Here is a 27,442-nt window from a genome sequence, read left to right as displayed (position 1 = left end):
GACTGGAGAAATGGTAACATATTCTCAGGATTTCTTTTTACAGTGGAATTAAGGTGGTGTATATGCTTTTGTGGGGAATGGAAGGTAGAGGAAAAGGATCTGATGAGATTTTTTATATAAAATTGTACATTTTTTTTTAATGGGAGAAAAGCATACAAATAAGTTTTATGTGACGTGGGAGCCTTCATAAGGCAATGAAGACGCAAAGAAACAATTAGACCTGTGTATTTTTATGCTAGGTTTGATGAAGAGTGGGTGGTCATGGAGGAATATGATGGGTTAAGGAGTAGGAGGTAATTGTAGTAAACTGGGGGAAACTTGGCAAGCCCTGTTTGTTAGGATTCTTCTTGATTGTCACTTTGTCTTTGGAGATAAGGATGCTTCTTTCCTCCATGGATGGGGAGGGCACCTCTCACATGGGGCTTTTAGGACCTCTTGGGTACCTGCTTCCACTAAGTTTTTGGCCTCTCGTTAGTTACCTTTTGCCAGTTCAATTTTTTATTTCCTTCTTTATTGGCTGTTTTCATAGGAGTGTCAATCAGTGTGTCTAGCCTGCCATGTCGATTGTTATAAAAGGACATAACTCAGGAACAGCCAGATGGAAGAGATGCATAGGGTGAAGTATGCGGAGAGGGTGCAGAGATTCCATGCCCTCTCTGAGTGTGTCACTCTCGCTGAATCTCCACGTGTTCACCAACCTGGAAGCTCCATTTGTTACACTTTTTAAAACCTTGGAAGATCTTCACAATTTTCCCCTAAAACTAAAAAGTGTGGAAAACTGAAATGTTGGTAAAGAATACTTTATGATGCTTGTTAAATGGAATTACGTGCTGTAACAAATGTCCCCCTTATATGCTCATAAGAATTGAGGAAGATGATAAATTCATTAAATGCAAAAGGAAATATGATGGCTTTGGTAGTATACTCTTTCTTAACATTTAATTATGACCAAAAATATAAAGAAATATATGTGAGAGAATAATGCATCAAATGTTCATATGCCATCATTCATTAACGTATAACGCTATTTGGTTGTGTGTGTATTGTTTAAAAGTGAGTTGCAGTCACCATACTTGACCCCTTAATACTTAGGGCCTGCATCCCCTAGGAATCAGGATGTCATCTTATATAACAGTATTACCATTATTACACGAGAAGGAAATGATCAATTTATCCCTATTATGATATGATGCCAGGCCTGTTTAAACATCTAGTTGTCTCCAAAATATCTTTTTTGATTCTTTTTTCCCAAACCGGGATCCCATCAAGTTTTATGCAAGTCTTTAGTCTTGTGCAATCCCTATATCTTGTATTTTTTAATTTCCTGAAATGACAGCCCCCTCAACTTTATTTTGAAGAATTTCAAACATACAGTAAAGTTGAAAAAATAGTACAAGGAATGCTTAGATTCAGTGCTTTATCTCTTTGTTTATATATATTCCTCCCAGTCATTGGAAAGTAAGTTGCAGATATCATGGCCTCTCATCCCTAAACACTTAACAGTGTAGCTTTTAAGAACAATAATATTACCCTAGAAACCACAAAACCATTGATCCCGTCTAAGATTTAACATTAGCTTTAAGGTGTCATGTCTATTTAGTATCCTTTAATCTAGGACAGTTCCCTCACCTCCACTTTTGTTTTCCTCTGATCTTGGCATTGACATCTTTTAAGGGGCTAGGCCACTTGTCTTATAAAATCTCCTACAATCTGGATTTGTCTGATGGATTCCTTCTTGCAGATTCACTTAACTTGAATTCTCTTGTATTCCTTGTGAATTGGAGTTAGATGTATAAGCTTCGTTCACTTTAGGTTAAGTATTTTTAGCAAGAATCTTCCATAGGTACTTGTACTTCACATCAGGAGGCACCTCGTATTGATTATCCCAATACTGGTGATGCTGAGTTTTACCACTTGGTGGAAGTGGCAAGAACTGTTGTAAAGGTGCAGTTTTCCCCTTGCAATTACAAAGTGACCCATGTGATGATACCTTGTATCTTTCAAATGTCATGTTCGGCAGTGGTCTTTCACGTAATAGTTATGGCATCTACTGATGATCCTTTGTGGATAAACCTGAATTAGTTATTCCACTGCGATTGCACACTGGTGATTTTCCTAGTTTGGTAGTGATTATGTTTAAGAGGATAGATATAAGATCTATTCCATTGTCCCCCTCCATTTTTACCCATTAATATATGGTTTTTGAAACAGTTTGTATCATGGCACATGCTTCCTGTGTCTGATTTTATGGTTAATTTAGTGAAATATGTGAGAATATAAAATTCTGTGTGTAATCTAATTTCTCCAATAATTTTTAAATGTTGAGATCTCCTGGGGGAAGTGGTTCTAGTGGGAGGAAGCTGATTCCAGTCAAATATTTATGGCCATTTTAATTTACATTATTGAAGCCCTTGTTTCTTGATTTTAAATACGCTTATGGCTTCTGAAGAGTCTTGCTGTTTCAGAAGAAATTTCAGCTTCTGTAGATTTAGCTACAGTTCAGGAAAATTTTGAGAGCTTTTATTAAGTTCTGGGCATGGACGTCAAGAATGCCATCATACACTTAACAGCTTTGGAAGCAAGTGTTGGAATGTAACTATATAAACTTTTCTTTTTCCCCTTGCCTTCTCTTTCGTTGCTTCTTTGGTTTTATCACCGGGGATGGTGTGAAAGCAACTTGTCTGAAATTTTGTTGCCCTTAGGGAGTGACTTAAAATTCCCAGGATAGTTTTAGAGCTGATTCTTGATCTTGGAATGATGGAACAGACCTCCTGGTAATCCTCTGGCCGAAGTGAGCATGGATTCTAGGAGGGGTCTGGCTAGTCTTGCATGTAGTGCTATTTTTTGTTTTTGCTTTTTCTCTTTTGGTTATGAGTCTTTATTAAGGAATTTTTTCAAACTCTTTGAAGTAATGGTTACTTTTAAGTTAAAAAAAAATATATAGCTAGCTATAGTGTTAATGGGCTGAATTGTCCCCCACCCATTCCCCTTGCTAAATTCTTACGTTGAAATCCTAACCCCCAGTATCTCAGAATATGACTGTATTTGAAGATAGAGTCTTTAAAGAGGTAATTAAGATTAAATGAGGTAATCGAGGTGGGCCCTAGTCCAATATGACTGATTTCCTTATAGAAGAGGAGATTAGGACTAGACATAAAGAGAAAAGACCACGTGAAAGAACAGGGAGAAGTTGGCCATCTACAAGCCAAGAAGGAGGCCTGAGAAGAAATCAGTCCTGCTGACACCTTGATCTTGGACTTCTAGCCTCCAGAGCTGTGAGAAAGTAAATTTCTGTTGTTTAAGTCACCTAGTCTGTGGTATTTTGTTATGGCAGCCTGAGCGGACTAATACACCATACGATCCAGCAATTGTGCGAAGTATTTATATATATAGTTAAATAAATTATTCTGGGTTGTATGTAAAGCTACATATAAGGCAAGGAAGGGGTGATATGGATCAGAAATAACCAGGGCTGGCCCAGTGGCATAGTGGTTGAGTGTGCGCGCTCCGCTTTGGTGGCCCGGAGTTCACAGTTTCGGATCCTGGGTGCGCACTGACGCGCCACTTGTCAAGCCATACTGTGGCGGTGTCCCATATAAAGTAGAGGAACATGGGCACGGATGTTAGCCCAGGGCCAATCTTCCTCAGCAAAAAGAGGAGGATTGGTATTGGAGGTTAGCTCAGTGCTAATCTTCCTCACCAAAAAAAAAAAGAAAAAGAAAAAAAAGAAAGAAATAGCCAAATACTAGGATTAAGTAAGCATGGATTGTGAACTTAAAAATCCAGTTTCTCATCTTCCATTTTATGTTATTGAGATATGTGATTGGAATGGGTAAACTATCCACCCATGAGCTTGCCCTGTTTTCTCTCTGATGTAGGTTTTTATGTGTTTCATTTGGGAATGAAAATGTTAGTAGGCTTGGTGGCTCACCAATTCCTATTCATTCTTTCTTTAGCATCTCTTAAAAAACTCTCATCCTTTCTTTTCCATTTGGAGACTCATTTTTCTGCTTTTAGTTTAATCTTCCTTAGAAACCATCCAGTTTATAATTTTATTTATTTATTTTTTCCCCCAAAGCCCCAGTAGATAGTTGTATGTCATAGCTGCACATCCTTCTAGTTGCTGTATGTGGGACGCGGCCTCAGCATGGCCAGAGAAGTGGTGCGTCGGTGCGCGGCGGGATCCCAACCCGGGCCGCCAGCAGCAGAACACGCACACTTAACCGCTAAGCCACGGGGCCAGCCCCATCCATCCAGTTTATATACATCCAGTCATTCACTTCCCTGCTTAAACACCTTTGTCTTAAAATCCTTTTTCTGTGACAAATTTCACATGCAAGATGCTTCCTAAAAGGTGAGTCCGTAGTTTGGACATAGATTAATTTTCAGATGATTCTTTGTTCCCCAAACATTTCATGATTTCATGCCATTGTGTAAGTTGTCCGCCTCAGTCCGGAATGCCTTTGGTCCCCCGCCTGTAGTCAATTCCCTTTTTCCGACCTTGAGCGCTCACAGGCTGTTTTTAAATGTCTGTTTATAAGTTTGTCCTGTGGGCCAGGTGAGTGCTGTGACAGTGTTTGCTGAACACACCTGTTAGTTCATCACCTACGATGGAATTGTTAAAAAGTGCTGCTTCCTGGACACTATCCCAGTCCTTTTGAGCGTGAACTCTGGGAATCTGTGTTTTAAACAAGCTCCCTGGTGGTTCTGAATTGGAGCACCTCTGCTGTAGACTCGGGGCAGCAGCTTCACTCATCTGCTAGTGTCCCGGCCTGGACTAAGTTAGAAAAAGCATACTGAATAAATTAGGGAGAACAATAAACTAGATTAAAAAAAGAGGTCTAATAAGTTCAAAAGTCATTAAATTTACTAAAATGCCAACATTATTTGAAAGTAATATGGATTTGAAAGCCAAAGTTTTAAAAACCCTCTGAAACTTAGGCCCTCGGAATGTTGATATTATTATCTATCGCTTTGGAGTGGATATATTTGGGGTGGTTAATGTGATTAAATATCCCTTGTGTTCTTTTTAAAAAATGTCAGGATGGCGAAAAGTGTTGGGACTGTCTCAGCACTATCGTAAAAGGGGGCTCACAATTCTTAGGAAGGTACAATTGCCATTTTCATCTCTCCTGGCTTCTTGGGTGGTTAGAAGCTTGGAGGGAGTCGTTGCCCATAGAAATGGATGTAACCATAGCTGTGGAGGCTTAAGTTACAGTGGTGACGTAGGGAAAGGTAGAGAAAGATTTCCCAACTTCTAACCACTGGCATAGATGACTTTGTAAATGGGCCTGCAGAATGTCTTGTCCTGGCAAATAACTTTGCAATGTGGAGGGCTGCCTAGAAATCACCAGTTAACACCATGATCTGGATTACTAGTGCCATCATTGAGGGAATTGAAGAGATACAAAGTTTATGAACATGCAATCCTGAAAATCTTTTTTATTTTAAATTTTAAATTTAAGAATTTTAAAAAATTCTTTTTTAAAAAAAGAGGATTTTCCAGTCTACTCTAAAACCATATTATGGATTTTTTTTTTTTTTTTTTTTTTTTTTGCTGAGGAAGATTTGCCCTGAGCTAACATCTGTGCCAGTCTTCTTCAATTTTGTATGTGGGTTGCCGCCACAGCGTGGCCACTGACAAGTGGTGTAGGTCTGAGCTTAGGAACCGAACCCAGGCTGCCAAAGTGGAGCATGCTGAACTTAACCACTAGGCCACAGGGCCAGCCCCCATGGATTTTTTTCTTTTAGTGGTTAAAATGAGGACTTTTTTCTTTGTGTCATATAATTTAGGCATTATTGTATTTTTGCAAAGTGGAAAGAGTAAGAGGTTTCTTTGTCCTAGAGATAAGAGTCCTGGATTTGAATTCTGGCTTTGCTGTGTGCTAAAGGCCATCTAGTGAAAAAGTGTCCCTAATCTCCAAACCTCTGCTCTCTTATCTGTAAAATAAGGATATACAGATCAGTTTCCCCCACTTCACTCAGAATAGTGATAATAGGATTGAGTAAAAAAGAGATTATGTATGAGAATGTGTTGTAAATGATAAAAGGCTAATAAATCAGTGATTTAGAAAAATTTATTACTATCTGCCATTACTCAAAGAATTAAGTTTTGAGTAGTCTGATTTACAGTTGATTATAGCTTAACATTTTAGACATGAAAGAAAATCATTTTATCTGTTTTGTGTCTAATTGGTTTTTTAAAAAGTTCCCATTGCAGATATGAACCTATTGGGAAATCATTTTCTCCATTTGCTTATCAGTTGGAAATATGCAATAATTGAAATAACTTTTGTTTAAAAAAAATCTAAGGGAAATTAGTATATTAACATTATTTTAAACAGAAGAATTGTGTCTTTGCTTTTGTACTTGATGTTTTATCAAAGAATTGGCTGGCTGCTACTTAGAAAGTTTTAAGAAAATTAATTCATCAGATTTACTACTCAGGAAAGAATCATGCTTTTGGTTTAAAAACTGATTGGAAGTTTCATTTCAATTTTTTTTTTTTTTAAATCAAAGGATGTAGATGATAGATAAGAAAAAAGAGTATTATACTAGGACTAGTTCTTTCTTATTCTCTTTTATTTTTGCTCTTTTTTTCTTCTAGTCTCCAGCCCCAACCCCTTAGAGGAATGGGCAGCTATTCCCCACCCCCGTCCTAACCAGCAGGCTACCTTTTCTCCCTTCTTTCCTATCCTTTCTTGGGAAGAAAGAAGTAAAATCTCTTTGAGGCTTATGAGGGGCTTTAAATTTGAGTTTGATTTGTGACCTGTCATAGTTTGAATAATTTGCTTCTGTGGTATTTTGCTTATCTCAGCTTCCCAGCTGCATCTGCAACTTCTGCCTCTTCCCTTTCTTGGCAGGTTAGTTTAGCTTATTTTTAAGGAGTAGAACCAGTCGTTGCACCCCTCCCCCCAATGATTTTCTGGGGGGATTGGGGACAAAGATCTCAATTCCCAATCTCTTTTTTCCCCATCACTGAGTAGCCTTGACTTCTTGATCATGGCAGTACCAATCCATATGATATTTATTCTTTTTATAAGACTTTGTGATTTAAAAGTCAGCAGCCAGGAGGAAAAAATAATGGACACAGGTCTGCAACCAATCAATCCAATAAGAGTGAGGCTGACCATTGGTGATTCTTAGTCAGTGTCCCTCCCTTCTCCAATTGTATATCTGTCCTTTTAATGTTTCTCAGTCTTGAGTACATTGGAAAAGTCTAATACATTAGTACTAGACGGGCCCCAATCTTCTGCATTTCTAACAGGCAGCTGAGGCCATCCCAATTCAAGGGGGCCATCAGACCACACTTTGGTAAACATACTTTTAGAATAGTGAAAAAAGTATTTGCAGACACCTCACCAAAGAAAATATACCGATGGCAAATAAGCGTATGAAAAGATGCTCAGCATCATGTCTCATTAGGGAATTGCAAATTAAAACAACATGAGATACTACTACACATCTATTAGAATGGCTAACATCTAAAATACTGACAACATCAAATGCTGACAAGGATGTGGAGCAACAGAAACTCTCATTCATTGCTGGTGCAAAATGATACAGCCACTCTGGAAGACAGTTTGGCAATTTCTTACAAAGCTAGATATATTCTTACCATATGTTATGGACTAAATGTTTATATCCCCCTCAAATTTATATGTTGAAGCCCCAACCCCCAATGTGACTGTATTTGGAGATAGACCCTTTATAGAGGTAATTAAGGTTAAATGAGGTCATAAGGGTGGGGCCCTGATCTGATAGTATTAGTGTCCTTATACGGAGAGACTGGAGCAGGAGAGAGATTGCTCTCCCACCTCTCCCCACCTCAGCCATGTGAGAACCTAGTGACAAGGTTGCCATCTGCCAGCCAGGAAGACAGCTTTCACCAGAAACAAAATCAGCTGACATGTTCTTGGACTTCTCAGCCTCCAGAACTGTGAGAAATAAATTTCTTTGTTTAAACCACCCAGTGTGGAGTATTTTGTTATGGCAGCCTGAGCAGACTAATGCACCATACAGTCCAGGAATTCTGCTCTGAAGTAGTTCCTCAAATGAGTTAAAACTTATTTCCATACAAAAACCTACACGAGTGTTTATAACAGCTTTATTCATACTTATCAAAAATTGGAAACCACCAGGATGTCCTTCAATAGGTGAATGGATAAACAAACTGTGGTATATCCATACAATGGAGTATTATTCATCAATAAAAAGAAATGAGTAGCAAACCATAAAAGGATATGAGAGAACTTTAAATGTATATTGCTAAGTGAAAGAAGCCAGTCTGAAAAGCCTATATATTGTATAATTCCAACTATATGACATTCTGGAGATTATTCTGTATGACACTGTAATGGTGGATACAAGACATGCTTTTGTCCAAACCCATAAAATTATACAACACAGTGAACCTTAATGTAAACTATGGACTTGAGTGAATAATAATGTGTCAATATTGGTGCACCATGTGTAACAAATGTATCACACCAATGCAAGATGTTAATAATATCAAAACTGAGAGTGGGGTAGGGTTGGGTGAGGTGGAGTAAGGGATATATGGGAACTCTCTGCACTTTCTGTCACTTTTTCTGTAAATCTAAAACTGCTCTAAAAATACAGTTTATTAATTTTAAAAGGTGTTTTGGGTTCACCCCTGTTTTATAAGGGAGAGAACTGAAATTAAGGTAAATAAAACATTCAAAAAATTGTTTTCATTACATTTGGATTGAGCATCAGATACAGAACTTTGTTCTATTGTTTTAAACATAAGAGAAAAATGGAGACACCTTCAAACTGGAGGGAGGGGCACTCTTTTTAGGTCTCCTTAGAGACCCCAAATACCTTTTTGTTGTTTATCATTTAGAGAAACAGCCAGAGGTGATGGTATTTCTCTTACCAAATTGAAGGGTTAGATCTGTGAAAAAATATTGAATGTGAAATGTTTTCCTGGCACCTGATAGGACTGCATAGTGTTTCCTGGTCATTGAGTGTGTGGGAATCAGTTCCAGGTGCCTCATGGACAGAGGATGGAGTCATCTTCAGTTTCTCTCATTGGCTGCCAGGGGCCTAACAGCATGAGCATTTTAATCAACTGGCCTTGTTCCTGGTCTCTGGTTTGAGACCTGCTTGTTAGGTTGTGTTCACAATAGGAGCCAACCACCCCAAGAGTTAAAGGTGAATTGCATAGCCTCTTTTAGTTAAAAAAAAAAAAAAAAAAAAAAATCCAATTGAATTTCTAGTGTGAGTTAGAGAAGACTTATTTAGGCTGCCCTTTTAATCGTTAAAGTGGCCTCTTAGAACTCCTGATTTAATGAAAAGATAAAAATGTTTTGTAATTAGCAGATCAAAGCACTACTGTGGCTGCTGTTTACATTGTAAGTATGTAAATGGAACTTGCAAAGGGAGTGAAAAGAATTTAACACCTCTTTAATTTTGTTTATGTAATTCCTTTGCTTAACCCCCCCCATTTCATATTGATAATGCTAAGGTAAACATTAACTTACTTTAGTATCAAAGAACTTGAGAAACAGCAGTGTCTGAATTGTTGAGGTTTTACTCTAAGTCAGATTTTGAGTTCATCCATCCTCTAAAATGAAACATGATCTTGAAAAGTTTGTTCATCAATCCTAAACCATAAACGAATCTATTGATAACTTGAATTTAAAGCAGCACCAAAAGAAATGGGTGTGTTCGTGACAATCTTGTATTGGAATTTGGCAATATTCTTCTGTCTGAATAAAAATGCAATGTAGCTTAGCTTGCATTGCTTGTTTGGAATATAATGTATATTTAAAAACAGTCTCTGTTGACAGAAGCTTTTCTATTTAGGTGGTTAGGCAGGTTAGCCCTGTGTAAATTGTTGTGGTTCCAGTCCAGTCTCTCAAACTGGAGGGTGAGGTACTCTCGCTCCTTAGGCAATGCTCTGGTAGGATTAGAATGCTGTGTCTAATCCTGTAACTATTTTAAATAAAAATGAACGTTGACTGTATTATTTCAAGGCTCTGTCTAGGCATATTTGGGGAGGGGGTGCATAATGGAAACATTGCTAAGCCTTGCCTATCTGAAAGGAAAACTACTTTATATTTCCAGTCATTCCATCCCTGATCCCTTTTTGGTTAGCAGCCTTGGTCTTCTCTAAGACTAGCCATTATAGACAGTGTGGGTTCTGGGTAAAACCGCTCATAACAAATGGATTAAAAAGCTGTCCAAGACAGCCTAAGAACTTGTTTTATGAAGGTTCTTGGCTCTCCCATGGGGGGTCCTGTTGACCCACCCACCAAACAGCCAGTTATTTCTCCAGCCAAAATGGGTTTATTTAGGATCAGCAAAGAATTGCAATTTGGGGTCTGTGACCATGGCAAGCCACGTACAAGTCACCAGCCACAAGGGAAGGAAAAACTCTTTTATTGAGGGGAAGAGGGAGTTGGGAGGGCAACTGTAAACAAATAGTCCAAGGTGTAGTGGCTTTTCATTGGCTCAATTGTGACAGTCTCTTATTGGCTGAGCTTCTTGCCCCTCAGGAAGAGGAAGTCATTCTTGTAGGGCATCCATGTGGGGTGTGAGAGCTCGTCCTTTTGGCCTCCTGACTCCAATTTAATGAGGTTTTTATTTATTACCCAGTTCAAATTTATTCAAGACAAAAAAGAGTGGGAGCATGTCTATGGAAGGGCATTGATCAAGAGATTTGTTCTAAGTTCCCAATTGAGCTTAAAAAAAAAAAAAAAAGTCATGTTAACTAAAGACAAAGTGTTAGATGTTCTAACTCTTGTCACTGTCTAGATACAGCAATGGATTTGCTTTCGTTTATTTCCATAAATGGAGAGAAGGGATTTGACCTTTTTGTTTGTTTGTTTTAAGGAGTGATACTTATTAAATGCTCACAGGGAGCAAAGAGAGCTAAGAAAGCGGGTAGCATTTGTCATTACGACCATTAGCAAGGCTGGAGTTGTGTGCATGTTAATGACTAGGATGGCTAGACTTTATTCTGTGAGATTGTGGTAACTAAATCAGAGCTCTTGGATCTTGCTAAGGTGACAACAGGCAAGGGCTTTCTTTTTGTGGGCCTCATTAGTATAACTGGGATAGGACTGCAGTGCTCCTGATTTACCTTACACAAGTCTGGTGAGATTTAATTAGTTGTACATACAAAAAGCTACCTGAGGCCTGCGTGTGAGGTCTGAGTCCCCTAGTACCTGCCCCTCCCCTGAAGAAAACAAAACGACTGGCTCTTCCTTTTCCCTCCCGGGCATTCCACACTGACCTCTCTGTGCACAGGCTGGAGGCCTCCCTCGCGTTTATGCTGTTACCATGTCCTGTCTAGTCTCTCCTATGCGTCCTTAACTTGATTTTGGACTTAGTAGTGAGTAAAAAGGGCAGAGTTAGAAGAAAGAGCTCTTTTGCTCTAACCACAAGACTACATTTCCTCATACCTTTCATACTTTGCTATTTCATAGAAAATTAACTTTGTGTACCCCATAATGGCTCTCCTCAGCTTTCCTGCTAAACTTTTTTTTTTAAATGATTTATTTGTATGTGTTCATTCATAGGTCAGGATTATTGTGAGTAAATTATTTGGGTACTTAGAAGTCTTATTTGGAGAGAGGCTTTTTAAGACTACTCATGGCTCTTGATAGAAGCATGTTTCCCCATGATGCTAATTTGATTTACCCTTATTCTTAACTCTGTTTTCAAAAACTGTTAAATGTTTTACATCCCTTATGGTAGCACTGTCCAACAGAAATATTCTGCAAGCCATAGTTGTAATTTTAAGTTTTCTGATAGCTATATTTAAAAAAGTAAAAAGAAACAGGTAAAGTTAATTTTAACAATATAATTTGTTTAACCTACTATATCCAAAATATTATCATTCAGTATGTAATCCATGTAAACAATTACTAAGGTATTTTACATTTTTTTGTACTGAGTCTTTGAAATCTGATGTGTATTTAGATTTCATGAAATATATAGTTGAAAAAGTAGATTCATATACTTGAGTTATTTCAAATATATTTGTTTTCTAGTAATTGATCAGTTATATTTTTTAAATTTTAATTAATTAAAATAAAAAATGCAGTTCCCCTGTTCCCCTAGCCACATTTCAAGTGCTCATTAGCCACACGTGGCTGGAGGTTACTGCAGTGGACAGCATAGTGTTCTTTATCTGTCATTCTTTCATTGATAGGTTTCCCATTTTCAGGTAATGAATCTGCAGCCTACATTAGTAATCAATTACTCTTTTCCATTACCCTCTGTAATATTTAGAACAGACCTTAATTCAGTTATTCAAAAATTTGGAACACATCTTTTGTGTGAGATATGACCAAGGAAGGGATGATTTACCTAGATTTATTTTGAATTCATCCAGTGGTTCTTATATTCCTATTTAGTGAAGGTCAGTGGAAGAGTCTAGAGCAGAATTCAGATCTTCCAAATTGTAGTCTGTCTCTTCCATTATGCCAGATCTAATAATTCCCCTTGCTGTGGAGAGTTTCCTTTCCCTGGTGGTAAGAACTTAAAAGGAATCCTTTTCTGTTTAGTTGTATGTAGGTCTGGATTCACCTGCTGAAAACAGGCCACTGCAGCCAGTTTGAGCAGAGGGAGATTTGATATAGGAAAGTAGGTCCTTCGTATATCTGGGAGCTGGCAGAGCACGCTCTGTGTTGAATTTCTAGGAATGACTCCCAGAATAACATTGGAGAACTGGCTAGCCAAGGAGACTGCTCCTTGCGGTGTAATCAGGAAGCTGAGTAGTCAAACAGCCTCCCATTATTATAGCAGCTGGCTTCAGGACCCTATAGCCTAGGTCCCAAAATGGTGTGGGTGTTTGGTGTTGACTTTTCACCTTTGAACCTGAGGATCAAATACCAGGACTTCAGCCTGGGAAGCACAGCCCCACTTTACAGTGTTACTTCTACCTCTCAGATCTGTGGCTTCGGCTGGCAGAAGCTCTGACAATGTGGTCTTCTCTTGCTGTCCTCTGTTGTGCAATAAGGAGGCTAGAATATATTTGAACGAACAAGTCTGCAGTAGTCACCCAAATGGTTAGCCTACTGGTGTGGAAGTCGGAGATGGGCCAAGGTGAATCTCAGCTGAACCTGGGGTTATTTGTCTTGCTGAGATAATTTCACAGAGATGCTGAGAAGGTAGAGGAGCTGAGAGAACAGGTGCTGTGCAAGTTGTGGGTTTTTTTCTCTTTAGGGCTTTTCTCCAGGTCAGTGACTCCTGAAAAGGTAAGAACAAATGGTAGGGGCCGGCCCCGTGGCTTAGCGGTTAAGTGCTCTCGCTCTGCTACTGGCGGCCCGGGATCAGATCCCGGGCGTGCACTGACGCATGTGCCATGCTGAGGCCGCGTCCCACATACAGCAACTAGAAGGACGTGCAACTATGACCTACAACTATCTACTGAGGCTTTGGGGAGAAAAAGGGGAAAAAAGGAGGATTGGCAATAGATGTTAGCTCAGGGCTGGCCTTCCTCAGCAAAAAGAGGAGGATTGGCATGGATGTTAGCTCAGGGCTGATCTTCCTCACAAAAAAAAAAAAAGAACAAATGGTAGTACTTCTGGATCAAACTTGATTATTCTGTATTTTGAAAGATCTAAGAGTTCAACTCTACATGAATATATCAGTAGACTATATCAGTGTTGTTTAAATAGGCTAGTGTTCTACCCTACTTTATGATGTTTTGTGTGTCTGAACATTCAGGGCGTTTAAAATATGGGAGAGGGGAGATTACATTGAAATTTTTGCCTTACTATTGTTCTAACTGGAGTTATTAAATATATCAAATATGGGGATAAAACCATGACAAAGAGCAGTATGTAATTTTGGAAGAGACGGGTAGAAAGAGTTATATTTCTTGGGATTGTTTTGGGTCAAGATAATAGACATTGGTCAATGTTACAGAATTAATCGTGGTTGGAAATACAAACCTTTATACCAGTGACTTTTCACAGAACTACTGCTCTTCAAAATGTTTGTAAATCAAATAATTTGAAAATTCAGATACTGGAATTAAGTTCAGTGGAACACAATTCATCATTCTTTTATTCCATCTCTAAATGTTTGGTGTATCTCATTATGATTAGTGTAAAGCAGAGGGTCTCTAAATGTGGTCCCCAGCAGCAGCAGCATCACCTGCCTGGGAACTTGTTAGAAATGCAAATTCTTGGGCCCCACCTGGAACCTATTGAATCAGAGGCCCTGGGGGTGGTGCTCAGAGCCCCACAGTTTGCATTTTAACAAAGCCTCCCAGTGATTTTGATTTTCAAGTTTAAGAACACTGGCATGATTCAACTCTTCTTTAAAGGGATTACCAGTCACCAATTCTTCCTATCCCAGTCTGTTCTCTCTCCAAAAAAAAAAAGGCAACGAAATTTTGTTCTTGGGCAAGTAATTTAACCTGTCTGTATCTCAGTTTCTCTTCTGTAAAATGGGAAAATTTATAGTTTTGGGGTTTTTTTTTTTTTTAATCTATCTTCTTTGTGAGGAAGATCAGCCCTGAGCTAACATCCATGCCAATCCTCCTCTTTTGGCTGAGGAAGACCAGCCCTGGGCTAACATCTGTGCCCATCTTCCTCCACTTTATGTGGGACACCGCCACAGCATGGCCTGACAAGTGGTGCGTCTGTGCGCGCCCAGGATCTGAACCCCGGCAGCCAGCAGCGGAGCGCGCGCACTTAACCACTACGCCATGAGGCCAGCCCCTATAGTTTTGGGTTTTGATGAAGATTAAATGAGATAGATGATTAGTGTCTTGTGCATAGAACAGTTCAATAATTAGTTACTATTAATATTATTGTTATGTCCCAGTTTTTCAAAAATGCTTGTGGAGGTCTCGCAACTTGATTCCATTTTACCAAGGGAAGACTTAAGATGGACATACACCTAACTTGTTTGGTTTAGTCCTCTTAAATTGTATTGAATTCTGTAATTTATATTTCAGGTAGCATTTAGCTTATTATATTGCTTTATTTTTATCCACTTAAAAATTAACTTTATTTGAATTTCCTTTAACTTCTTTTCTAGGTCTTTTTCCATTTATTTCTATTTTAGTGGTGTTATTTGTATCTTGTCTCAGTGGTTTTTAAAAATCCTTCTTATGTTGTGATAGTTTTACTCTGACCTAGTTTTCAGGCTTGGTGGGCCATGTGAAAAGATCCAGAGGAGAACAAACCAAATGGTTTCTATAGGTTGCTTCAGGCAGTAGCCTGGAGGTACTTCTTTTTGAATGCAAATGCATAATTTTTTAGAGGAGAGACTATATCTATGGATGGAGAAAACACTTTTCTTATTTTAATTTTCTTTCAATTAATAAAAACATAGGTCAAATTTTCTTCGTTCCTGAAACTAACAAGTGGAATGAGAAATCTAGAAGTTATAACCTCATTTTTATTCATAAGACTTAAACTATTGATTTCTTTACGGAGTTAAATAGCACTATATGAAAATACATCTTTGTTTGCTAAGGGATGTTGTGTGTGTGTGTGAGTGGTGGTCCTTGTTGTGTTTTGTTTGTGTGACTGAGCGACTGTGTGTGTTTCTATACTACACAGACATGTCTTCTATTTTCAGTGAGTAGTTTTACTCCTAGCTTCTTTGTATGAAATACAGTCTAGCAATTGTGTAGTTAGTTTACAAAGTCAGTGTATGACTCATCTTCAGGCTATGGCTTTTTCAAGTTACACTTAAAGGTCAGAGTCTATTTAGTCCTTAACCCTGCCTTTTCTAAGTGGGAAGTGAGAGTCAAAAGGAGTAAAAAATATGGAATTTGTTGGGTCTGGATCCAGACCAATAAGTTTTTTTCCCTGAACGGATTGCTTTTGAAGGAGAACAATCAGTATTCCTATGAATTCCCAGAATTGCCAACTAATTTGAGACTTAATCTTTTTTTTTTTCATGATGTTGTTCATTAAAGTGGGCCTTTGGGTTTTAATTTTTGTTTAAATGTTTGTTTTCTATATCACACTGACAAAAACATCAAACTAAAAAATTCTCAAGGGTTCAGAATCCCTTTTTCCCCTCATGTCATCAATATATATATGTCTAAATCTGTTTTGTTGTCATAGACGGTCAAAAAAATCTTATTTAAACACAAATAGCTTGAAGTAATTAGCTTGAAAAGTTGTTAAAACTGTGATTGATGTAGGAGAAATAATTTCCATGTTTGCTGGAAAATGTAGCATTTAGCCTTATTAATTTCAGTTTTAGTTATATTGAGCATTAGTGAATAACAAAATACAAAATTGAAAAAACAGAATGCTTTGGGCCCTCGGTTGCTTTTTATCACCACCAAGCTAGTAGGGCTGATGGAAGAAAATTAAGATTCTATGACTTGATTCTTTGGAATTCTGACTGTTGTCACTGTATAAACAAATACAACAATCGCTGGCTGCTCACAGAGTTTTTGTCCCTTGGATAGATATAATGTCCTGGCATTTTTCATATTCTATTATCAAAGCCAAGGTCTAGAATTTTAAGTGGGAAGTTGGCTCTGAAATAATCAAATGCCAAACAAAGCCCATCTGAAAGTCCAATAAAGTAAAATTATAGTATTGCAAAATAAGAGAGTTACTGAACTAAATCCCCACAATTTGAGGATCTTTACTATAAAGATGTTATTGTGTTATGAGAGGGGAGGGGAGGTATTTTGGGCCAGCTGGGGGCATTACTTTGATCCACAAATGGGGAGCTGAGGGTTCATTTTCCCCTTGGGCTTACTGAAGGAGGAAGAATGCTTGCTGGTACAGACCACAGCGCATTATGTGGGACTGAAGCCTTGACGGAGCTTCTGCTCTGTGTTGAGAGCCGAGCACCAAGTTAGGTGCTTTACATATAAATAGGTATTGTTAGCTCTGCTAATAGGGACCGAAAGTGAGATTTGAAGTGGCTAAATGATGACATGCTTAAGGTCATGGAACTTGTAAGCGGAGAAGCTGGGATTTGAAATTATATCTTTACTCCAAATCTCTTTCTGAAACTGGATGTTCCGAATGATGAGGATGCCACTGAGTTTTCCATAGCGCTGTTTGCAGAAGTTTTATTAAAGGTTGCAGTCATTGGTGGGTGTATTTTTCATAATATCCAAGTACAGTTTTAAATGTGTTATAGAAAATCCCTTGTATAATCTTCCTAACACCTCTCAGACTTTGGAAGGTCTTGTGATATCTTGGTGACTATTTTGTTTGGGTGTTGATAATTTGGGAGTGTAGATGCTTGCTCTTTAGTGTGGATTTATGACCGTTTTATAGAGGGAGTGAGCCTATTTTTCAAGAAATGACATTGTGTTGTGGTGTGTGCAGTAGCCTGTGGAGGCTTTTTGGGTCTAGAAAACAGTTTTTGCTTATTAGCAGGTACCTCGAGGAGGTTACCTGGCTTCCTGAAGGTTCACCTTTTGTGAAATGGTGACAGTAGTTCCTTTAGTAGGGGTGTGAGTAACACAGTACTGGCCGCATTAGCACTCCGTAAATTCTAGCTGCTCTGGTTGATCCTATTGCAGTTTACTGCACTTGTAATTCTTCTTGGTGTTTTCCTTTTACAATCATTTCTTCCTCCTTGGTCTTCAGGATGGACGGGAGGAGTGTAAATGTTACTCTTCCAGAGGCTTAGGTTGGAATCCCAGCTCTGGACAGTTTTACTTTGGGAATTTTTTGAAGTAGAATAATTTTTCTCTTTCTACTTGGGAGTTTCCTTTCCTATTTTTCTGTCAGACATCCTGAAGACAAAGATATGATTCTTCCATTCTTGGTTGGAATCCCTACTCCAACCCCACTCTATTTAAACTCTGAATCTCAATATCTTCATTTCTGCAGTGGGGATAATACTTGTACTTCCTCTCAGGGTTATTACAAGGATTAGATGAGAATACAGTCAAGTTATTATTTGTACATAGCAAGGGCTCAATCAGCCTTAGCTAAAAGGGAAAATAAACCTTTTTTAAACAGATGATATTGCCATTCAGGAAAAGGGATTAAATTCGTTTTACTTTCTATTGGGATATTTTTGTCAGATTCTTTTCATTCTATACTTGTTACATCTTCACATGAAACTTTGTTTATGTGGATTCTGGGTGTGTGTGCCTCAGGGCAAAGTCATTTTCTCTTAAATTTGGATCTTGCCACAGCTTGGTTTACTGTAACAGAAATGGCTTCTAAAGGCATCCGGATAAGAGCATCGTTTTTCATCAGAAATGTTTTAGCAGTCATCTTCATGCTAATAGTAAATATTTACTTTCTGAACACAGCAGTGATATTTTTATTGAAAAGCTCACAGAAGATAATAAAATTATCCAGAGTCCCTCCGCCAAGGGGTCATTAGTATTAGCATTTTTCTGTATGTATTTTCCTGCCCCTCCTCCCCCTGCTTTTTATTACAGAAATTTAAAGATATTCAGAAAAGGACAGAGAATAGTATAATAAACACTCATGTAGTCACTACTCAGCCTCAATAATTATTAACTCACAATCTTGTCATCAATACCATCACCCAGATCTCCTTTCTCCCCTCTCTCCAACTGAATTTATTTTGAAGTCCGTCTTAGACATCTTATCATTTAACTGCTAAATATCTTAGTGGCATATGCTTTTAAAATGTTGGGGCCGGCCTGGTGGTGTAGTGGTTAAGTTCACGCACTCCGCTTCTGTGGCCCATGGTTTGCAGATTCGGATCCTGGGCTCGGACGTGCACTCCGCTCATCAAGCCATGCTGCGGCAGGCATCCCACATACAAAATAGAGGAAGGTGGGCACAGATCTTAGCTCAGGTCCGATCTTCCTCACCAAAAAAATAAATAAAAGGTTATCTATCACAGTTTCTAAACTCCCCTCCACCCCAGCCCAACGTATGTCTTTTAGTTTGGGGTATATTCAAGTATTTATTTCTGGTCACCTATTTAATTCTTCTTAGCTTAGGGTTCCATTAGTTGATTTTTTATTAATTTCGAATTGTTGAATAGCCACAGAACCAAGACTCCAAGTCAACATCTTATTTGTCCCTGAAGGCAACTGTGGATGGGGGATGGAGGTAGGGGATTCTGGTGGCTGGGGTTGGGGGTGTAGGGGTGGAAAGAGTTCTTGAAACATGGACCTGTCTTTCTTTCTCTTTCTCTCTCTGTCTCTATCTGTCTGTCTCTCTTTCCCCCTCTTTCTTTTTTTGCTCAACAGAATGTAGGACTGTTAGCTTTCAGAGCTAGAAGCCAAGTGTTCTTCTATGTAGCCATTCTCCACTGAATTAAAGACCTGCTGGGTTAATGTACAAGCCAATTTGTTCATTTCAAAGTATATGTTACTATTGGACATGTACCCCATGTCTTGGTCACTGGGCTCAATCTATAAATCTAGGTAATGATGATAATGTGGTCAGGGCTATTTGACTGACCAAGTTGTGGAACATTTCTTGTGCCAAGTGAATTCTTGAAGTTATGCTTTCTGGAACCCTGGCAAAGGGGAACTGGTAAAGGTGAACTGAATAAATTCTCATTTCACTGCTCAAATCTGAAGATTTGCTAAAACAGAGTTTGACAAAAAATAGTTTCCTATGCCATTTTAAGTTTAGGCTCATTATTGTTTGGGGTGCTATTAGTTGGTGACCTTGATAATTTGAGATCGCAACTAGAAAGGCTAATAACCTTTTTAAAAGTTAAGGAATGTTACAGGGTTTGTTTGTCCTGTTGAATTAAATCATATATTAATTTACGTTAAAAAATTTTATTGGGTATAGTACTAGTACTTCCAGCTCTTCTTTTGATTATTAAAGCCCTTAAGTTTAGATCTTTGGAGAAAAGAGACCCACCCTAATTTATAGCTTTCAGCCCTATGTTTTAACATCTCAATAGCTTTTACTTGGCCTTTGAATGGTAACATTTTCTCTTGTTTTTTTGGGTGCGCCCTGAAATTCCTGCTTTTTTTTCTAAGAGGAGTTCACACACTTTCAAACACAGTTCAGACAGTTTGTAACTCATGAATGTCCTAGTCCTAGGAGAGGCTGATACCTTGAATGCCCCATAGGCAGTGACTGGGTGGTGCCTTTAAGACTGTAGTCTTGCCTTTGAGATCAGGGACAGAGCAGCCTCCCAGAATCCTGAATGGATCTCCTTCTTAGAGCAATTGCTTTGGATATTTATTGTGAAAGAGAAATTTGCTGCTGGCCTCAGTATCCCTGTGTTGGCTAACCATTGGTCATTTCGTGTACCACCTGGAGCTGTAGGTTCAGATGCTGTCTGCTCCTTTCTTCCCTTCCAAATCTCACATGAGTATGGACACAGGCACGTGTAAGGATGCTGACATCTGTTTCCTCTTGCTTCTGGAGCCCCTATGAGGACTCCTGTAGACACCTTCTCCTCTGATCAACTCTTTGATCAGTGATTGATTAAATATTTCTTGAGCACCTATTTGTACCAGCAGTGTGCCAGGCACTGGATACAAAGGTGAATAGGGCAGTTCTTGCCCTCATGGAGTGCATAGTCTGTTCGATGTGACAGATCTGTAAACCGATATGCATGTACCGATAAGCCCAGAAACTGGGCTGGAAGGATACATAGCAAATGGTTAACAGGGGTTGGAGGGAGGAGAGAGAGGACCTTGTTTTTATTGTATATGTCTGAACTTGTATAAGCAGGTATTGTTCATGCAATTAAAATAAAGAGAAGACGCATTGTGATAGATACAAGAAACATAAAAATACAGTGGGAACGTGATTAGTTCCATGGAGAGCAGGGGCCAAGGAACACTTTTTGAAAGATTTTTTTTCCCCTGGGCAGGAGGGGGAAAGTGGAGGGGAACAGGGAGAAGGCTTTTCATGCCGAGGTACTAGAATGTGCCCAAGACTGACAAAGCAGCTTGTTTTGTTCAGAGTTTCAATAGTGGCTAGCTTATACCCAATCTCCACTCCTGGGGAGTGGAGAGGTAACATGCAATCGTATTTTCTTTTGGGACTTGGAATATATTTGCTTAAATATATTTGAAATATATTTAATATTTTTGAAAAGGTGCCGTAATTGGTGATTAGGTTTCCAGTGAACCTGGGTAAGTTTTTTAAACTCATGATTATATGTGAACTATAGAACTGGACTGTAGTTAACGTCGTCTCAAGAGGAGTACATTAAGTTGAAGGTTACCAGCAGTGTGTATTACATTGTGAGGGTGGGGGTGGTATTTATAGCAGTTGTCCTAGAAAGAAAGTTAACAGTTAGGTTCTTAGGTCAGTTGGGGCTCTCTGGAAGCCTTTCCCTTTTGGGCAATGAATTGGTAAGTTAATTCTCCGTATTTGTGCCCCGCGAAGGGCACAGTTGCATTACAGCTCACTGTGGGTTTTTTTTTTTCCTCATCTTTCCCAGCTCCTGAGCCCAAACTTTTCTAAGTGGATAACCCAGTGGAACCTACGCTGGATCATTGTACAATTTCACCAGCAGCACTCTTAGGAAGATAATCTTGTCAATTGGAAACAAATGCTTAAGGGAGTATCCTTTCCTTCCTCCAATTGATGGGAGAAAACTAAATACCAAGAAAAAACACATGATCAGGCAATAAACCAGAGATTTTACCTAATGTATATGGGATAAAGCATTTAATTCTTTAATTCTGTACCTGTCAATACTGTAGTGATATAATTTCTGGAAGTTTCCTGAGTGTTTTCATTCTTTAACTTTTCATAGATAAATTGTAGGCACGTAAGCTGAGTTTAGTGTAGAAAGCAGTCATATTAAGTGCTACACATACTGTGTGGTATTTCTTCCCCTTCCTACAAAACATTTGCCTTTTGGAAGAATGGATGGCTCAAGGGATTAGTGATGGGGAAGTGGAGGCTTTCACATTGGTTCAGATTTGACCTTGGTCAGTGAGGCTTGAAAATCAGCACTATTTAATAGGCATTAAGAGAGCCCACTTTTTGATCCACTTCCAGTGGATAAATATCCATAGTTCTTTAATGCCATAGTTGCGGAACTAATTGGCAGAATTAAATGATTTAAGAACTTTACTCCCCTTTTGCCCTCAGAAAATAGTTGGTTGTTGTTTAAATCAGAATCTTGGAGACGGCATGAGTCATTGCTGAGGACTGGAGGCTGGAGGTGGCTTTGCCGCCCTTACTGTATTGGGAAGCTTGTGTGCTTTGCATTGCTCTTAGTGGGGGGTTTGGACGGGACAGCTGTTTTTCCTTTCAGTTTGCAATTTTCTCAAATTTGGGGCTGCTTATTCGACCCTAGACACGCTTAAAAAACTGGAGTCATCATCGCCCAAGATTCATTCCTCTCTTCTCCATGATCAAATAAAGGAGGTGTAAGTGTAATCTATTTTGTGTCTCCTGATTTTCCCTCCCCTGAAAGAATTTCAGTGCATAAAGCTTTTTCTGACACCCTGCTTCTGATTGATACTGTGGACTTTTGCAGTATGGCTCCAGTGAAATAAGTAGTGTTTTATGTTTTAAGCTCAGTAACTGCCAGTCATGATCACTCTGTATTTATAGAGCTTCCATGGAAGGGTGAGTGCTCTGTGATGATATATTACCTGCTAATTTGTTTGCTGAAAGATGGGCCCGTATATTTAGAATGATGACAGATCAGAATATTTGGCTAAGTGTATCAGTCAGTGTCTCGTTTTTCAAAACATGAAAACTCCAACACGCTACTGTAAAAATGCTGCGTGGTAGATGGAGTTTCCGTGCTAAATGAATTTCTGTCCTGGCTAGGTTCTTCTATTTATTTATTTTAGAAAGTCATCTTTTGTTACATCCTAACTTGGGCAATGAGAACTTCTGGCTGATTCTTTTTCTTCCTTTGTAGGTTCTGTTTGTCATTCATGCAACCCACATTCCTTTTGCTTGTTGCGGTATTGGACACCAACATCATTATCACATAAAGAAGGTCAAGTACAGAAATCTATAGGTCTGCCTGCCCTTTGTTCTCTCTGTCTGTAGCCGAGAGGTGTAGACAAGGCCTTCTCTAAAGGGGAAAGGGGAAAAAACAATGGGCTTTCTAATCCAGCTGAGCAGCTTTAAGTTGTGGGAGGAATTAAAAGTGCCATTGGGAAGGCAGAAAAGCGGTGGTTACTCTTGAGTAGGTAGAGATGTTGCATATTCTGGACGTCCCTGTGGACTTAGGCTGTTTCTCCCCCGCACACAGGAAGAATCCACAAATGTATTTTGAATGGCTGATCTGAATCAACTGTCAACCAAAAGAAAAGAAAAGGAAAAGGCTGTCTTCAACTATTAGCTGCCAAATATGTGATAGCACCCCCATGACGGTAGGGACCTGGCTTGGGGTCAGCAAGATTAGATAGTGAATGAATAAAAGGTATTCTCCATTGTAGTTCACCTCTATATAGAAGGTGATCTTGAAGAAAAAAAAGTATAAGGATGTTTAGAAATAAGCGGATCAGATTCCAGGTAAACCCATTAATGCTGTTACTTGGTGACATGTTATTGCTTTTCCCAGGACTGTACTTGTAATCTATATGTTTTCAAGGTATTTAAATGTGGAAGTGATCATAGCTGAAGAGATAAAGTTTCTCCCTTGAACTCAGACTAGTTTGCTTCTTGGAAATGTTCCCCAGCCTGCCAGACAGCTCTGACAGGCCCCCCATCCTTAGGATCCCAGCCATCATGCCAGCCAGGCTCTGAGCTGTGATTTCTTGGTGATGAGATGGAGTGTTGCTGGAAGGTGTTGGGTCAGGTACAGTATGAGTAAAATAAAGGCAAAATGCTGGGAATGCTTTTGTGACCCAGTGTTTCCGAGATCCCACAACTCTCATTAGTGATGACTTGAAGCCACCGTTGCAGAGGAGACCGTCCTGTGTCACCTGTCTTACCACATCAAGTGTGAGGGAAAGGCTTTCATAATTCCAGTCCTACCAACTGGAAAGATAGGCAGGGCTACTGAGGTTATTCTTCTTCAGAAAAGTGTCTTCTCAGGGCCAGCCCCGGTGGCCTAGTGGTTAAGTTCAGTGTGCTCTGCTTTGGCGGCCTGGGTTCGGTTCCCAGGCACGGATCTACACCACTCGTCTGTCAGTGTCCATGCTGTGGTGGCGGCTCACATACAAAAAGAGGAAGATTGGCAGTGGGTGTTAGCTCAGGGTGAATCTTCCTCAGCACAAAGAAAAAGAATAGTGTCTTCTCTTAGGAAATCAAAATTATAAATTCTTTCTATCCAATCACCCCCTAAACACCCTTTCTATATAAAATTACATGTGTATCCAGGAAGTGATCCTTCTGCCTTTAAAAATATTTACTCCTTTTTTTTTTTTTGTGAGGAAGATTAGCCCTGAGTTAACATCTATCACCAATCCTCCTCTTTTTGCTGAGGAAGATTGGCCCTGGGCTAACATCCATACCCATCTTCCTCTACTGTATATGTGGGATGCCTGCCACATCATGGCTTGATAAGCAGTGCATAGGTCCATGCCTGGGATCCAAACCTGTGAACTCTGGGCTACCGAAGTGAAACCTGCCAGCTTAACCACTACGCCATCTGGCTGGCCCTTATTTACTCCTTTTTTTAACTTGTCACCCTTCATTTGCATTTTCTTCTGTTATAGTTCTGGATGAGTTTAACCAAACTGTCTCTGAAATTGTCTTTGCTGGTACTAAGATTCCATTGGTTGGCTGTTTAGATTTATGAAGTAGTTTCTTAAATCCTATTAGTGTCATAGATCAAATTTGAAATCCCCTTACTCACTACTTTAGAGATAGAGAGTATTATCTTTTGCTTTGGAAGTGTTAATTATTTTTAAACTCTTATTTTGTGAATGATGGTGGTGGTGGGGGCTAGTGGCAGGAATGGAAGCAGGGACAGCAAAATTCAACCACATTTTAAATTACTTAATTTCATTTGCCATGCCATATTTTTGCTGTTGGTTCTATGTAGCCACTGAGTGGGAAACTCCACTGATTATGATGCTGGTTTTATACTGGTCATTTAGTGTAAGGACGTAGACCTTTTTACCAGCACAACTCTCTGTACTACGTTGTAAGTATTGACATGTATGGCTTTGTAGATCTCCTCAACAATAAATGTGATTAAATAAAGTACAAAAAATATTACATATAAACTATTCATAGAGAATATTGAAATTCTTGTGTCTGAGGTTACTTGTAGTATCCTCCCCACCTTCCAATGTTGATTCTCCTTAGTCCTTGTTTCTAATTCCCCCTCCCCAACAAACGCACACAAAACAAAACTCTAAATTCTTCGAAAGGATCAGAGAGAGTTAATTATAGTGATATGCAGCAGCTAGGACAGTCGTAGCTGTTGGTCTGTCCCAAAGCCTACAGAAGGTTCTTATTTCATAAGCAGAGATAATTTGTTTTTCTTTATGTGCCATATGGTTTTGCAACTGCAGAGATCAAACACATTTGTGGATGTAAACTTCAGTTCTGTACTTAAAAAATTTTTGAGTCGTGTGGAGATTTTCATAACGTGCTTGAATCATTGATGCCAACCAGGTCTGTTGGAGTCAAGAATCCCGTGTCAGTTCTGTAAGTAACTATGTATGGTGGTTTTTATTTGCTTTGGACTTTAAAGACGACTTTGGAAAAAAAACTTGGAACACAAATTGTCAACTGGAATGCAATGATTATTTGTTTTCTTAAAGACGGTGATTAAAACCAGGAATCATTAACATAGAAGAAGAGTAGTTCTGAGGCTGCCCAGGTGGTCTCTGGAAACGACTGGAGTTTTCTCTTAATCAGAGAACTTTTAATTACTCAAAATTATTTTGAGTTTAATTGTTTTGGGGATAGTCATCAGAATTAAGAGTTTGAGTTTCTTGATTGCTATTTTTAAAGGAGAAAAAGAATATGTGTGCCAGGGATTTCCCTCTTGTTTTTAGTGAGTCTATGTATGTGCTCTGTCCTACTGGTCACAATGAGTATAATTTTTAATATAGTGCTTGGTTTATCTAAAGTACATGCATATTTCCTGGTCCCTTTGCTTCCCAATTATTAAATTTAACAGTGTCTCCAAATTACCTAAATTGTATCCATTTATAGACATAATTTTTTCTTTTTTTTAATTACGTAGCCCTCATAGGTGGGGTTAAACCTGGAGGGCAGAGCAGGACTGGAACGCAGCACTATAGACGTAAAATTGATAGATTCTAAGGTTATCCTCTCTGGAATGTTCTCTCCTATTAGCATGCAGTATCCCCACAATCCTTCACATCTTCAGGAAAGCCTTTAGGACCCTCAGATTCGGGTTCTTATACCCTTAGGTTTTCTGGGCACACCCTTTATATACTTCTCTAGTACAGCAGCCACCACATTTGTAATAATCCTTTAATTTTGGTTAACCTGGCTCTCCTGCTATTTATGTGGCTCCAAAAAACAGGACTGTTTCTGTCTTGTTTTCTGCTCTCTTCCCAGCTTTTGGCTCATAATGCGTGTTCAGTAAATATTTGTTGAATAAGTGACAGTATAGTTGGTAGAGATCATGCTTCCTTACTATGTATAAATATAACTTCTTCCTTTTTGCTAATTTTCATATAGAGCATCTTCCAAAATAGCAGTTGTGTCTTTTAAAAAATGACGACATACCTTCTGCTTGCACGTATTCAAGAAGATCTGGTGCCCAAGTATCCAGGTGCTATTCTCGTGTTTTTTGTTTTTTCACTTCAGTTTGTGCATGGCAGCTATTATTTTGTTATTTCCCAGGCTTGTAATTCCAGAACCCACAGCAGGAATACGCAGACAGTAATGAATTTCTATGTAAACCTTACAGTAGGTTTCATCTTTGTTGGCATGGAGAATAAGACCTGAGACTTCTTGAAAAGTATAGCATCACAGAGTGAGAGCTCTTAGAAATCATGTCCTCTAACTCTCCCTTGTTTTATATCTGATGAAACCAAGGGCACAGGCGCTTTACCTGGCTTTGTCCGAAGTAAAATGACTAGTTATATTGGTTACTGTGTGAGTAGGGTTAAGAACCCAGGCACCCGACTCCAAAATGGTACTCTTTCTGCTACAAAACCTTTGGATTTGGGAGAAAGTCAGTTTTTCTGTTTACCAAAACTTCTTTAGGATGTGAGTGCATGTGAAACACTCATGAATAACTATTCCCTAAATATATATTTTATACTCACTCAGGCAGTGGTAATAACAGATAGCCAACATTTGATAGTGCAAAATACTTTATCCTACACAAATCAGGTGGAGGAGACACTCAAATTGAAGGATGCAGTGTGATGCATTTCAAAGGTGCAAAGTGATTTGGCAAAAGGCTCTGCAATGGTAAGACCTTGTGGCTAGGCCTGTCACCATGCCTGTGTGCCACCGTGTAAGAGGTATTGAGCTTTGAAACAAATATCCTCCATCAAATAAACCCAGCGGGGCCGGCCCCTTGGCGTAGCGGTTAAGTGCGCATGCTCTGCTGCTGGCAGCCTGGGGTTCGGATCCCTGGTGTGCACCGACGCACCGCTTGTCTAGGCCACGCTGTGGCGGTGTCCCATATAGAGTGGAGA

At 39.1% G+C, this 27,442-nt stretch overlaps 1 protein-coding gene across 4 annotated transcripts in view; it reads left to right on the top strand.

The window, feature by feature from the left end:
- MLLT3 (MLLT3 super elongation complex subunit) overlaps positions 1–27,442 on the top strand; it is a 254,148-nt gene that overhangs the window by 29,077 nt on the left and 197,629 nt on the right. The window contains exons 2-3 of one of the 4 annotated variants that reach the window (XM_087444676.1): positions 21,331–22,270; positions 22,774–26,565. The exons of 2 other annotated variants lie outside the window; for them this stretch is intronic. In XM_087444676.1, coding sequence (XP_087300802.1) covers positions 26,508–26,565 — 58 coding nt within the window. In that variant the 5' untranslated portion in view covers positions 21,331–22,270; positions 22,774–26,507. Of the gene's footprint in view, positions 1–21,330; positions 26,566–27,442 lie in introns of all 4 variants that reach the window. One more of the 4 variants, XM_087444675.1, reaches the window with a different exon arrangement.

The sequence above is a fragment of the Ceratotherium simum genome, chromosome 20 (genome assembly GCF_057802395.1).
Source record: "Ceratotherium simum simum isolate JZ-2026a chromosome 20, ASM5780239v1, whole genome shotgun sequence".
Taxonomy (NCBI): Eukaryota; Metazoa; Chordata; class Mammalia; order Perissodactyla; family Rhinocerotidae; genus Ceratotherium; species Ceratotherium simum.
Note: the sequence above shows the minus strand (reverse complement) of the source record. Positions and strands in the feature narration are given on the sequence as shown.